This window comes from Oncorhynchus masou, chromosome 9 (assembly GCF_036934945.1).
Source record: "Oncorhynchus masou masou isolate Uvic2021 chromosome 9, UVic_Omas_1.1, whole genome shotgun sequence".
NCBI lineage: Eukaryota > Metazoa > Chordata > Actinopteri > Salmoniformes > Salmonidae > Oncorhynchus > Oncorhynchus masou.
This window is the reverse complement of record NC_088220.1, coordinates 65,879,494-65,894,333: the sequence shown is the minus strand read 5'-3', so window position 1 is coordinate 65,894,333 and position 14,840 is coordinate 65,879,494. Positions and strand designations below refer to the sequence as shown.

Sequence of the window (14,840 nt, the reverse complement as noted above, 5' to 3'; positions counted from 1 at the left end):
CCCATCTTACTCAAAGCAGTGGAGGCTGCTGAGGGGAATGGCATCAAACACATTGCAGCCATGCTGCTGAGTTTGACCTAGATACACTAAAAGGCATAGATCACAGCAACACTAGGATTCTGAACCCACAGATTACAACAAGTCACATTTTAAGACACTCAGATACCCAGACTTGGCAAACGTGATGGTGACAGGATTGGAACAGATTAGTGGTGTAATGCTAATGGTATTGTTTGTATGCTATGTGAATACAATGTTGGGGTTGAGGTTAAGGATGTTACAGTATACCTGCAGGTGTGTAGGCAAATGAGGTGGTGTAGTGTCCCAGCTCTTTCCTCCTGCGGTGGCGACAGTATAGCCAACCACTGAACCCCATGAGCACCAGCCATGAGGCCACACCCAACCCAGCAATGAACGCTGGTTGGCTGACCACTCCCGTGATCTGCTCTGATAGACTGAGGCTGCTGTCTTTCTGCAGAGGGTCTGAAGGCATGTCCAGTGACAGGGCTGAATGATAGAGAATCCAGGTTATCAGTCCGGCAAATTCATTTCCAATATGGCTTCCTGAATAAACAGACAACTAACTTACCCCATTGTTTTCTAGCAAGTAGTGTTGATATACTGTATACCAGTAACAAACAATTCAAAAACCTCAAGCCTCATCTTTAGTAATCTACCATACTGTCTGAGGACCGGGGTATTAATTGGCTATTAATGTTGGCTATTAATGTTGCATCTAAGGAAGGGTCTCTTCTAGTGGTAAAGCTGACTCACTGAGGACCAGGTCTATAGGTGGGCTATGTTCACCCACTCCCAAGTTGGTGACTGCAGCCACCATCACACTGTACTGGAGGTCTGGCAGCAGCCCAGTCAGTAGGATGGACAACCCCGCTCCATCAACTGTCCTGTTGATATGGCTCTCTGTCTTCAACTCAGTGTCACTCCCCAGGCACCAGACCTGGCAGTCAGAGAAACAAGCTTGATACTGAGTGGTGGAGAGACAGAAGCTCTGGAGGAACAGAAATGGGACAGCAACTCCGGAGGGACAGAAATGGGACAGAAACTCCAGAGGGATAGAAACGACAGACAACATTTAATAACACTAGAAGCATCAAGTCGATCATGTTGCCTAGAAGACAACTGAACCAGAAGTGGAGATATTTTGTTGCTTGCCGGCATGACATGGGAATACGATAGGCTTTAAAATGCCTTCCCAGAAAAGTCTGAGAAAAAAGTTTATTTTTGTTGACTGCAAAGCAAACCAAGAGCAGATCCAATCGACAAGATGAGGACAAGTGATTTAAATCTGAGGACTAAATTAGTTAAATTGTGTTTTTGCATCCTACAGAAGTGATGCTGTTAACTGATACTAAGCAATGTTTAATTAAAACCACTAGCACAGCATTTCTGTTCAGCAAAGCATGTTTTTGGCAACAAGGATAAAACCAACTGTTAAAATCAGCACATTGATTATTCAAACAAATAATACATTTTCTCTTTCCCACGACCAGCTGTAGTGACTAATTAACTGCCCACTTTTCACTAAATTAACATCAGACAGTAGTCTAGAGTAGCACTTTCCTCCAACCAGGTACAGCTTCAACATTCTCCACTCTGTAATCTTACCTTGTACTCCAGGACTGTACCACTCTGAACATCAGCGGGGGGAGGTTCCCAGGAGACACTGATGCTAGAGCTGTTGCTGAGCTGGACCACCGACACAGCCTGCGGGGGAGCACTTAACACTGGAAGGATGTGAACATGGATAACTGTCGGTTAATGAGACCCAGGAAATCAAAGAGACTTTGGTCAATAAAATACATGTTCCTATACGCATGTGCTGTGGTGTCCTACAGTAACACATCACAGCATTGAGTCATTTTAGAAGCAAACAAATCTTTATAAATTCTAAGGGAAAGTCTGAGGAAAATTGATTCTTACTGCCCTTGCAGCAACAATAAAATGTAATGAACTGCTTTATGCCTACGGACTTCACAGAGAAGGAACATCCTGCATCCCGCTGCGTGTCTTACCCTCCTCAGGGGTGCGTAGCTGCACCAGGGGGCTGTCCAGTCCCTGCAGCTCGTTGAAGTAGGGGCGGACCTTCACCTCGTACTCTGTGTCCGTGTGCAGGTCTGATAGGACAGTGGTGAGCTCAGGCCCCACTTTCACATTCTGGACTAACCAGGCGCTGCCAGTGGAGCGGTACAGCAGCCTGAATCCCTGCACGTACTGAGACTGACGTGCCACCTGACCAATGACAGAACACAGGGGGAGGGACATAGAGGTGGTTAATTATGTATTTCCCGAGATATTATAAAGTATGGAGCACAGTACAAAGTTGCATATTGTTTCTCCAGGTCATGACACTCAGTTTTACTCACAGTCCAGGAGACCTGGGCACTGCTGGGTGATAGGACCACAGGCTTCTGCAGGTAGAGAGACACCTCCCCCAGTTCTCTCTGCACCTGTCTGCGGTCTACCCCTTGCTCTGTAGGACTCCCATCTACAACACCACAAGAGAACTGCACTCAGAACAGCCTGATGTCATACCACACTGCACTGAGAACAGCCTGATTTCATACCACACTGCACTGAGAAAAGCTTGATGTCATACCACACTGTACAGAAAACATCCTAATGTCATAACACACTGCACTCAGAATAGCCTAACAGCACAGAACACTTTACTATGAAAAAGTCCAAGTGATTGAGTGATTATACACATATTATATGCTGTTCTGTGTCCATACTGACCCTGTGTCCTGATGGGTTCAGAGATTGGGCTGGGGTCACTCAGACCGTAGGAGTTCACTGCTCGGACGATGAACAGGTAGACAGTGTTTGGGTACAGGCCGATGACGGTGTGCTTCTCCTGTTTCACGTGGTCAGCTACCGTCTGCCACACACTGCCAACGGATTGGCTGGAAAATAACATTCATCAATTACAGGTTGAATTCTGGGAGGATTGTCTGGCCTTGTCCTTATCCTGATATGATAAATAACGCAACAATGAGTGTGGTTTGACAATTTGGGTCCTCTAGCATTGATGAATGTTGGGTAAATTAATGCTATTATCATCTCAGTTCAGTGAGGACCTATAGTACATATTACCTAGTCTATGGTATGATTTGTCCAGTCAATTACCCAGTGAGTGATAACCAACCAGTCAAAACGCGTTAGCATGCTTCATTTCCGCTGGCGCCTAGCCAGGAACCGACTGAGTGTGCTCGCAAACTCCCTTAAAAGACCTTCACTTGAAAAACAAGAAAAAGCGTCAATAGTACTGTTTGACCATTTTTAGATGCCGTAGCCAGTAAACACTTCCTCAAAATACTATGAATTAATCTAAAATAACTCCCAAAATCTGTCATTAATTTTGAGGTTTTTGTGGAGGATTTCTTAGTTGCGTAATTTATTACTAAGATGTTTGTTGTAATCTTTCTCAATTAAAAAATGTGCATGAAAGCGAGTCGTCTCTGGTTGAATGACAAAAAATAAGAATCCCTACTGTTGACCAATCACGGAAGAAGGGATGAAAACTTCGGCTCTGAAGAAAAAAAATGTGTGCCCGAACAGGCGAAAAAACCTTTCTGAAGTACAAAATGAACAAAAACACATCACAAAATGCTGTCATAATATATGCACAAATTCTTCCGAACTGTCTTGCCTGGAAAGCATGTGGACGCCTTAAGGAAGCAGCACTAGAACTCTGACCTGCTCCTTAAAACTTCTTAGGGCTGCAATCCCATTACCGGGATCCATATGACAACAGCCAGTGAAAGTGCAGGGCGCCAAATTCAAAACAACAGAAATCTCATAATTAAAATTTCTCAAACATGCATGTATCTTATACCGTTTTAAAGGTAATCTTGTTGTTAAACCCACCACAGTGTCCAATTTTTCAAATAGGCTTTACAGCGAAGCACCACAAACGATTATGTTAGGTCACCACCAACTCACAGAAAAACACAGCCATTTTTCCAGCAAAAGAGAGAAGTCATAAAAAGCAGACATAGAGATAACATTAATCACTAACCTCATCAGATGACACTCATAGGACTTCATGTTACACAATACATGTATGTTTTGTTTGATAAGTTCATATTTATATAAAAGAATCTCAGTATATATTGGCGAGTTACGTTCCCTAGTTCCAAAAACATCCGGTGATATTGCAGAGAGCCACATAATTTTACAGAAATACTCATTATAAATGTCGATGAAAATACAATTGTTCGACATGGAAATAAAGATATACCTCTCCTTAACCTTTTTGGGATAGGGGGCAGCATTTTCACCTTTGGATGAATAGCGTGCCCAGAGTGAACTGCCTCCTACTCTGTCCCAGATGCTAATATATGCATATTATTATTAATATTGGATAGAAAACACTGAAGTTTCTAAAACTGTTTGAATGATGTCTGTGAGTATAACAGAACTCATATGGCAGGCAAAAACCTGAGAAAATCCAACCAGGAAGTGGGACATCTGAGATTTGTAGTTTTTCAAAGCTTGGCCTACCGAATACACATTGAGATATGGATGAGGTTGCACTTCCTACGGCTTCCACTAGATGTTGTTACGGATACAGGTATTCCGTGTGTGTATCCTGTGTGTGTGTGTGTGTGTGTGTGTATTTGGTGACAATCATCATCCCCAATCAGTCATCAATCAGTCGCTAATCAGAAGACACACCTCCTCCTGTTTCCATTACCCAATCACATCCCTTTTCCCTTGGTTTAAAAACCCATTCAGTTGTTTCCTCTGAAGCTCAATCTCTCTGTCAATCTTGCTGTCATACAATCTCTCGGTAGTTCTCGTTTGTTTTCGCACCTCCAGATCACTTTGTCCCCACCTGTGAGTATTGTTTGTGTTAAGGTGTTTGATGGTGGGAAAGGGGGAACCAAGACAAGTTGCCCATGGGCATACACTACCAGTAGGACTACTTTGTCTAAGAACACTAGGTAGAACTGGGCGGACCCCCCACTGTATTTTAGGTTCGTTAGTTAGCTGTATAGTAGTAGGCTAGTCTAGTTTAGGGGTGTTTTTGGATATTTGTTTCTTTCCTTGGGTCCAGCTCAGGCCCCTTTCCTGCTCCCCCTTTACCGTGTGTTTTCAAATAAACCCTGAGTGTTTGATGGTAATTAAGTTGTCTGTGGTTTTTCGTTCGCACTTTTACTTTGTCACAATTATAATTTGCATGAGTTGTTACGGGTCTCGTTACCATCCCCCTGCTGGGCCAAAAAGGGATTCGTAACATAAGTGGGGGCTCGTCCGGGATATGTCATAATTGACACCCATGCCGCTCGTGCAGATTGTTAGTGGTTTGGTGTGGCATTAGTGTTTGCTATTTGTTGGCTCGTGTAGTAGTTCAAGATGGCTACTTTTGATTTCGTGGGAGGTTTTTGACAAATGTCGTAGAGTTGATTTACAGACCTTGGCTGACCATTATTCTGTATCGAATCCGCAGGATGTAGTTAAGGCGGAGGTTAAAAAGCTAGTGTTAAATGTTTTGTTGGAAGAGCAGGTGCTTGTATTACCGCTGCTTGAGCCTACTACCCCTGTAGGGGATGTTGCTGCTCCTCTAAGCCCGGTGGTGTCTGAGGGCAAGGCTAAAGTCAACCGGTGATATCAGGAGGGATGTCCGTTCAATACAGTTTCAACTGGAGGCGGAAGAGAGCACAAATTAGGCGGGAGACTCTCCAGTTGGAGATGTGTAAAATTGAGGCAGAAAAAGAAAGAGACAAGCGGCATTTGGAGATGTGTAAACTTGAAAAAGAACAGCGGCAGTTAGATTTGGAAATGTGTAAAATTGAGGCAGAAAATGAAAGAGACCAGCGGCAGATGGAGTTAAAAAATGCGCCAGATTGAACTGGAGGCAGAGACAGCGAAGCTAGCCTCCATTCCGGCTGTGACTATTAGTGAGTCGTCCTCACCAGCTGGAGCTTCCAACACATTTGACATTAGTAGGCAGATTGCCTTAGTACCTTTGTTCAGAGAGTCGGAGGTTGACTCCTATTTTTGTTAATTTGAAATGGCCTGAAGAGGTATGGTGCCTATTACTTCAGTGTAAATGAACTGGTAAAGCCCAATAGGTTTTGTCAGCACTACCTCTGGAAGACAGTTTGAATTATGAAGTGGTCAAAGCTACTGTTCTTCGTGCCTATGAGTTTGTGCCTGAGGCATACCGACAGAGATTTAGGTCTCATAAGAAGTCTTCTAGTAAGACTTATGTGGAATTTGCTAGAGACAAGGGAAATCTGTTTGATAAATGGCATGCTACTAGTAAGGTAACTGATTTCAACTCTCTCCGGGAGTTAATCTTGTTGGAAGAGTTTAAAAATTGCTTACCCGAAAACATTGTAGTTTACCTAAACGAACAGAAAGTATCCTCCCTGTCAAAAGCGTCTGTGTTGGCAGACGAGTTTGTGCTGACGTACAAGAGTGTGTTTTTGGCTCATACTGAGAGTAGAGCCACTGACTTGCCTACTTTTAGCCCTAGTCAGCCAGCAGTATATCAATCACGCCAGAAAAATGAGCGTCCCTGTTTCTATTAACATAAGGTGGGACATATGATTAATGATTGCTTCCTGCTTAAACGCAAACAAGGGATGCCTATTCGTGCCAAGCCGCCAACAGGTGTTGGTCTAATTCGTACGGTTGTGAGGTCTGAAACAAACAGGTGCCTCAGGGTAACTGCAGTTTGAAAGACCCAGTCCCCGACCGCAGTTATGAACCGTTCATTTGAGGGGTTTGTGTCCCTAACGAATGACGAAGCGTCTCAGCGTCCGGTTAAAATCCTTAGAGATACTGGAGCGGCGCAGTCGTATATATTGTCTGATGTGTTGCCCTTATCTGACGATACATACTGGGGTTTGTGTGTTAGTTCAGGGTATTGAAATGGGTTTTGTCCCAGTGCCATTGCACTTTGCGAAGGTACACTGAGTTAATCAGTGAAATATTCAGTGTGGGGGTACGTCCTATGTTGCCAGTAAAAGGTGTGACCTTTATAATGGGTAACGATATTTCCGGAGGAAAGGTAGTACCCGTATTGGAAGTAATGGATAAAAGTGACCACTCTCTCTCCAATGAGCTGGCACAGAGTTATCCACATGTGTTCCCCGCTTGTGCTGTCACTCGTGCTCAGGCACGACAAGTGGGGGAAGTGATAGATTTGTCGAACACTGTGCTGTTCAAAGAGGTTGATCAAGAGGATAGGTTGTGTGCTACCTCTGGGAAGCTGATCACCTCTGACAAACAGCCCAGGGAAGAATCAAAGTATGTTGAACTTATTGCTGATGCAATACAGTTACCAGTCACTCGTGAGCAGCTGATTGCTAACCAAAAGGTTGACAACAAGCTTTCTCAATGTTTTTATAGTGTTGTATCATTGGATGAGGTAAAGAAGAAGACGTGGCTTACTTCCTTGATGGTAATCTCCTCATGCGTAAATGGACATCCCATGTTGACGTGGGTGGACAATGGAATGCTGTTTACCAAATAGTGATTCCTACAGCCTTTTGACAAAATGTGTTATCCCTTGCTCATGATCACCAGTGGTCTGGTAATTTAGGAATCACCAAGATTTATGATCGGATCCTTCGACATTTCTTTTGGCCAGGTTTAAAACAAAATGTGTCTCAGTTCTATCAGACATGCCACACGTCAGATAACAGGAAAACCAAATCAGGTTATTCCTCCCGTTCCTCTTTGTCCAATACCTGTCATAGGTGAACCATTCGAACATGTGGTGGTTGATTGTGTTGGACCGTTACCGAAGACAAAATCGGGTAACCAGTTTTTGTTAACGGTTATGTGTATGGCTACAAGATACCCCGAGGCCAATCCTCTGAGAAGGATTACAGCTCCGCTAGTGAGTAAAGCCTTAATTAAATTGTTCACGACATTCGGGTTACCTAAGGTGGTACAATGTGATCAAGGTACCAATTTCCTATCAAAGCTCTTCAAACAGGTGTTAAAATCCTTGTCAATTACGCACCGGGTGGCAAGTGCATATCACCCAGAGTCTCAGGGTGCGCTTGAAAAATGGCATCAGACACTGAAGTCTATGCTACGTAAATATTGTTTGGAATCTGAGAAAGATTGGGATGAGGGTTTTCCTCTAGTTTTGTTTGCTGTTCGTGAAACTGTACAGGAGTCCCTAGGGTTCAGCCTGGCTGAACAAGAGTTTGGTCACACAGTGAGAAGACCAATGAAAGTCTTTAAAGAACAGTTCTTGTCCCAAGAGTTGTGTACAGGAGATGAGAATGTGTTGGACTACGTTAGTCGCTTTCGTGAGCGCCACACCAAGCATGTGCTCTCGCAAAGGAAGCTCTGTCTTCCTCACAAAGGAGTTTGAAAAGACACTATGATAAACAGGCTGTTTCTCGTCCACTACAGCCAGGTGACCAAGTATTGGTGTTATTGCCTGTTCCAGGATCTTCACTGTCAGCTCGTTTCTCTGGTCCTTATTTCATTGAAAAGAAATTAAGTGAAACTGATTATGTGCTACAAACTCCTGATAGAAAACGCCAATCTCGTGTCTGCCACATTAACATGTTGAAGGCATACCACACCCGACCCATCACCCAGGTAGATAGTTCAAAAACAGCGGCAGGCACTACTGTCTCCTCTGCTTCTACTGCTATGATAGTGGACTGTCATATTGATGATGTTGATGGATTGGAGCTGCGCAATACTCAGCAGCAGTGCGTTATATTGCCCAACTCAGAAATGCTGCTGTCTATCCAATCAGGTCTGGTTCATTTAACGGACGGACAGGCCGACGATATTGTGAGGCTACTACACAGTTTTCCATGTCTCTTTAATGATGTTCCGACTCGCACAAACGTGTTGGAACACGACATCAATGTTGGAAATGATGCCTCTATCAAGCAACACCCATATCGTATCAATGCTTCTAAGAGGAAGAAATGAGGGATGAAGTGAAATATTTGTTGGAGAATGACCTGGCTATGCCAAGTTCCAGCCCTTGGAGTTCTCCTTGCATTCTGGTTCAACCTGATGGTATGTCCAGGTTATGTACAGATTATCGAAAGGTAAATTCTGTCACAATGCCAGATTCCTTACCCGTTACCCAGACTGGACGACTGTATCGACACTATTGGTGCTGCTAATTATGTAACTATGTAGCTAATTATGTAGCTAATTATGTAACTCTTAAAAGGTTACTGGCGGGTCCAGACAACTTCCTACAGTACTCAGTCATGGCTTTTGGGATGCGGAATGCACCAGCCACTTTCCAACGACAGGTTAACTCTGTATTAGCTGGTGTTCCCAATTGTAGTGCATATCTTGATGATCTAGTGAATTATTCGTCTGAGTGGTCAGATCATGTTGACTCTAAGGGTAGTATGTGAACGTTTGGCAGCTGCTTCTCTAACCCTGAACTTGGCAAAGTGCGAGTTAGGTAACAGTAGCCTTCCCAATCTCGGTAAAGAGGTCGGCCATGGACAGGTGCGCCCTGTTGGTCTTGGCTAAAACTGAATTCCCCGCACCTACCACCAGATGAGAGCTACGCCACTTTTTGGGGATGGTTGGCTACTACCGTAGTTTCTGTAAAAACTTCTCTGAGGTAGTTTCTCCATTGACCAATTTGCTCAGTATGGCAAGATCATTTATTGTAAGATAGCTTTTGATACTGCGAAAGCACTCTTATGCAATACCCCTGTACTTGCTGCTCCGGATTTTGAACAACCGTTAACTTGGAGGTAGATGCTAGTGCCAGAGGTGCTGGTGCTGTTCTACTGCAGTAGGACAAGAGTGGAGTGGATCATCCCATTTGTTATTTTTCACGAAAGTTTAACAAATGTCAGGCAAACTATGCAACTATTGAACAAGAGGCTCTTGCTTTGTTGTTATGTCTGCAATACTTTGAGGTGTATATTGGTTCCAGTGCCCTACCAGTAATCGTATATACTGACCATAACCCCTTAGTGTTTCTCCACCGGATGTACAACCACAACCAGCGCCTTATGCTTTGGGCGCTGATTGTACAAAATTATAATTTGGAGATCCGCCACAAAAAGGGTTGTGAAAATGTGTTGGCAGATGCTTTGTCTCGTGTGTAAATATGATGATTTTTGGTATGTGTTGTAAATATTGTGGTCGCAGGTATTCTGTGTGTGTGTGTGTGTTTCTTTTCTCTCCTTCTCCCCTCCTCACAGGTAGAAATCAACATTCCCCAATCAGTCGCTAATCAGAAGACACACCTCCTCCTGTTTCCATTACCCAATCACATCCCCTTTCCCTTGGTTTAAAAACCCATTCAGTTGTTTCCTCTGAAGCTCAATCTCTCTGTCAATCTCGCTGTCATACAATCTCTCGGTAGTTCTCATTTGTTTTAGCACCTCCAGATCACTTTGTCCCCACCTTTTTGGTTAGTTAGTTAGCTGTATAGTAGTAGGCTAGTCTAGCTTAGGGGTGTTTTTGGATATTTGTTTCTTTCCTTGGGTCCAGCTCAGCCCCTTTTCCTGCTCCCCCTTTACAGTGTGTTTTCAAATAAACCCTGAGTGTTTGACGGTAATAAGTTGTCTGTGGTTTTTCGTTCGCACTTTTACTTTGTCACTATTATAATTTGCATGAGTTGTTACGAGTCTCGTTACCATCCCCCCTAGACTGCCGGGCCAAAAAGGGATTCGTAACAGATGCCAACCGTCTTTTGAAACTTGAATGACGATTCTACTATAAAGGAGGGGCTCATGAGACCTCTGAGTCAGTGGTCTGGCAGAGAGCCTCGGTCTCATGACGAGCGCTCCCGACAGAGTTACCTCGTGTTCCAGTGCTTTTTCTGAAGACAAAGGAATTCTCCGGTTGGAACATTATTGATGCTTTATGTTAACATCCGAACGATTGATTCCATACATGTTTCTAAAGGAGTGTAACTTTTCGAGTTTTTGTCTGGACGAAATGCATGAAGATGGATTACTGGGCTGAACTCGCTAACAACAAGTGGCTATTTGGACATAAATGATGGAACTTTATGGAACAAATCCGTCATTTATTGTCGAACTGGGATTCCTGGGAGTTCCTTTTGATGAAGATCAAAGGTAAGTGAATATTTCTGGTGTTGCTTCAAACTTTGTTTTTTCCAAAATGGCGGACATTCCTCTGGCTGTTTTGGGCTCTGAGTGCCGTTCCCAGATTATGCTTTTTCCGTTAAGTTTCTTTGAAACCTGACACAGAGGTTGCATTAAGAGAAGTCTATCTTTAATTCTGGGAATAACACTAGAATCTTATCAATGTTTATTATGAGTATTTCTGCAAAATCACCGGATGTTTTGGAATCAAAATATTACTGCACGTAACGCGCCAATGTTAACTGAGATTTTGGGATATAAATATGCACATTATCGAACAAAACATACATGTATTGTGTAATATGATGTCCTATGAGTGTCATCTGATGAAGATCAAAGATTAGTGATTAATCTATATTTCTTCTTTTTGTGACTCCTATCTTTGGCTGGAAAAATGGCAGTTTTTTTTTCAACTTGGCGGTGATCTAACATAATCATATGTTGTGCTTTCGCTGTAAAGCATTTTTGAAAATTGGACACAATGGGTAGATAAACATCTTGTTAATCTTTCATTTGCTGTATTGGACTTGTTAATGTGTGAAAGTTACATATTTCAAAAATATATTTTTTTATTTCGCGCGCTGCCTTTTCAGCGGAATGTTGTCGAGTAGAAAGGTTAATGCAACCGCTGTCAGATTTCAAAAAAACTTTACGGAAAAAGTAAACCATGCAATAACGGCGCTTAGAAAATTAAAAAAAATGATCCCATGGATTCAACAGAAATCAGAAATCACATTATAAATACTTCCATTACCTTTGACCTTCATCAGAATGCACTCCCAGGAATCCTAGTTCCACAAACGTTTGATTTCTTCGATAATGTCCCTTATTTATGTCTAAGTAGATACTTTTTTAGGGCGTTTAGTACACAAATCGAAACGCTCATGCAGGTCCAGCCGAACGTCGGACGAACTTCAAAAAGTTATATTACAGGTCGTAGAAATATTTCAAACTAAGTATAGAATCAATCTTTAGGATGTTTTTATCAAATCTTCAATAACGTTCCAACCTGAGAATTCCATTGTCTGTAGAAAAGCTATGGAACGCAGGTCGCTATCATGTGAAATGCGTGTGACCAGGCCCTGGCTCTCTGCCAAACAACTGACTCAAAGAGCTCCCATCTGGCCCCACATCACAGTAGAAGCCTCATTCAAGTTTCTAAAGACACTTGACATCTAGTGGAAGCCTTAGGAAGTGCAACCAATATCCCACTGTGTATTCAATAGGAGCTGGGTTGAAAATCGACCAACCTCAGATTTCCCACTTCCTGTTTGGATTTCTTCTCAGGTTTTTGCCTGCCATATGAGTTCTGTTATACTCATAGACATCATTTAAACAGTTTTAGAAACTTCCGAGTGTTTTCTATCCAATAAGAATATGCCTATATTAGCAACTGGGACTGAGGAGCAGGCCGTTTACTCTGGGCACCTTTCATCCAAGCTACTCAATACTGCCCCTGCAGCCATAAGAAGTATTAACTACAGTAGGTGTCAGATAAGGGGCGGCAGGTAAGGAGCGGCAGGCGTTGGACTAGTAACCGAAAGTTTGCAAGATCGAACTCCCGAGCTGACAAGGTAAATAAAACTGTCGTTCTGCAGTTAACCCACTGTTCCTGTCATTGAATATAATAATTTGTTCATAGTTAAATTAAGGTAAAAATAAGACCTGAGTAACAATCTGCCCTTTGCTATCCTCCAACCATCCCTCTTCTTCCATTAAGCCCTGTTCTCTAGCCCTAGGAGGGTTAGTGGAGGAATAATAGGAGATGTCCCCATCCAGCAGCTAGCTCTATTTAAAGACTGTGCTCTGTTAGATGAAGTTTGAGGAAAGTAGCTAACAGCTACCCATGGGAAGTCTTGTCTCAAACTGTGCTGTCAGTCTCCGTGCCAGGCAGCTTATTGGCCTGTATGTGTGTCTGGCTCTGCCTGCCCAGAGCCTCTGCCCTCTCTGCCTCTGTGATAAGAGCTCTCTGGCTAGTCTCTCCTTCCATAGCCCCAGGTCGGTGCCGTCCAGGACCACAGGGAAAATTATGCTTTTTTCTTCATGCAACTGATTCTATGTTCTCTGCTCCAGAATGCTTTATGCTTTTATTTAATCTGCCATGGCTCGTTTTCCCTTCACGTCATTATTTCCTGCCACTGTAGCACATGTATGTTAAACCAAATGGAAAATCCCTGTATGTGAATACAAATCAAGGACACAACTGATATAGCAACAGACCTAGAAAGACCCCAGTACCCAGCATTGAAATAGAAATCCCCTATTTATATAGTACCCTGCAGTACCCTCTAAATATATGTCTCTGGTACCCAGTCCTTGCATGTCATACCGTACCTGAAGGCCTCGATGATGTAGGAGGTGACAGCGGCCCCACCCTCGTGGGGGTTGGACTGCCAGGTGAGGGTGACTGTATTCCTGGTCACATCCGTCACCACAGGCTTCTGGGGCGGACCTGGCAGCTGGATGGACTCTGACACCCGGGGAACTGATGACCCAGGGGCTCCGCCCTCTGGGACACAAACAGGGATACGCCATTAGATAACATGAGACACAGTGGTGGTGTGTGATAATGGTAACTTGGTGTACCGGGATATAGTCTGAGTTTGACTGTTTATTTTTCAATTCTATTTATCTACACACAGTAGTGATGAATACTGAAGCTAAAGCAGGAAAGTAGGTTTCCATAGAAGTATAATGTACATTTACTGTATCATTTGAAACAAATGGGGTTTGTATGGTTTTGTGAGGCGCCAAGGTGAGTGTGTGTGTTGACCTCTTATGGTGAGTGTCCCGCTCCAGCTCGACTCGCCTGTGGCGCTGGACACCACACAAGTGTACATTCCCGAATCCTTATCCTAGCAACAGAAAGGTGCATTTTAGCTCCCTTTCATGAGGAGAGGGGACCCAAAACATTGGAACCACAGTGCTTTAGATACCTTCTGTGTTTGTTTATCCGAGTGGAGCAAATCTCAGCGGATCTCCTCTTTTTACTTATTAATTGCCTCCTTGTTCACTGCTTTGCCGCCGTCCTGAGACTCACTTTTAGACGTGTAAATTAAACTATTTTATGAAATGCCACTTTGCCACAAAGCAGACATCACTCAGCCACAGTAGTAGGAGTCATATGTGCTGAACACTCCTGAGAGAAAAGCAGTCGAAATGTGATTCATCTCCCCATGTGCATGGTCAACCTCACAGGTGTCTAACTCATTCCACGGAGGGCCGAGTGTCTACTGGTTTTCGCTCCTCCATGGTACTTGATTAATGAATGAAGCTCACTTATTAGTAAGTCACTCCACTTACCTGACTGTCTAGGTCTGAATTGAAAGGAAAAACCAAAAACCAGCTGACACTAAGCCCTCCATGGAATGAGTTTGACACCCCTAGTCTACCTGCTCTCCCTTTCCACAGTACTGTATTATATACATTATATATACACATTATATATATATATATGCAGTGAACAAAGAAGCAATATGTTCTCCACTGTCCTAATGGTGTTACGAACACTGGGCTGGCAGAGTGCCAGCATACTGTAACCAACATAAATTCATGTTAGATCATTCACCACAGCATCGACCTCTGGCTTGTGGATTGGTAGTATGTGGACAGATGAGCTCTTTGTGAGTTTAACCACTGCTGAAATATTGAAGACTAGGAGGGGGCATCGCTAGGCTAAATATTTTTAGCCCCTCTTTCTCCTGCTACATCTCGTCCTCTCCATTCCCCTCCCTCCCT

The 14,840-nt window shown here is 43.4% G+C and overlaps 1 protein-coding gene across 1 annotated transcript in view; it reads right to left on the bottom strand.

Annotated features, from left to right (window-relative positions):
• The window catches only part of LOC135545067 (roundabout homolog 2-like), a 46,081-nt gene that overhangs the window by 5,411 nt on the left and 25,830 nt on the right, over nt 1–14,840 (bottom strand). Inside the window, exons 11-18 of the mRNA XM_064972716.1 lie at nt 13,876–13,957; nt 13,437–13,611; nt 2,758–2,924; nt 2,385–2,506; nt 2,034–2,250; nt 1,627–1,745; nt 775–958; nt 289–507 (exon numbers count right to left, since the gene is read on the bottom strand). Coding sequence (XP_064828788.1) covers nt 289–507; nt 775–958; nt 1,627–1,745; nt 2,034–2,250; nt 2,385–2,506; nt 2,758–2,924; nt 13,437–13,611; nt 13,876–13,957 — 1,285 coding nt within the window. The remainder of the gene's footprint in view (nt 1–288; nt 508–774; nt 959–1,626; nt 1,746–2,033; nt 2,251–2,384; nt 2,507–2,757; nt 2,925–13,436; nt 13,612–13,875; nt 13,958–14,840) is intronic.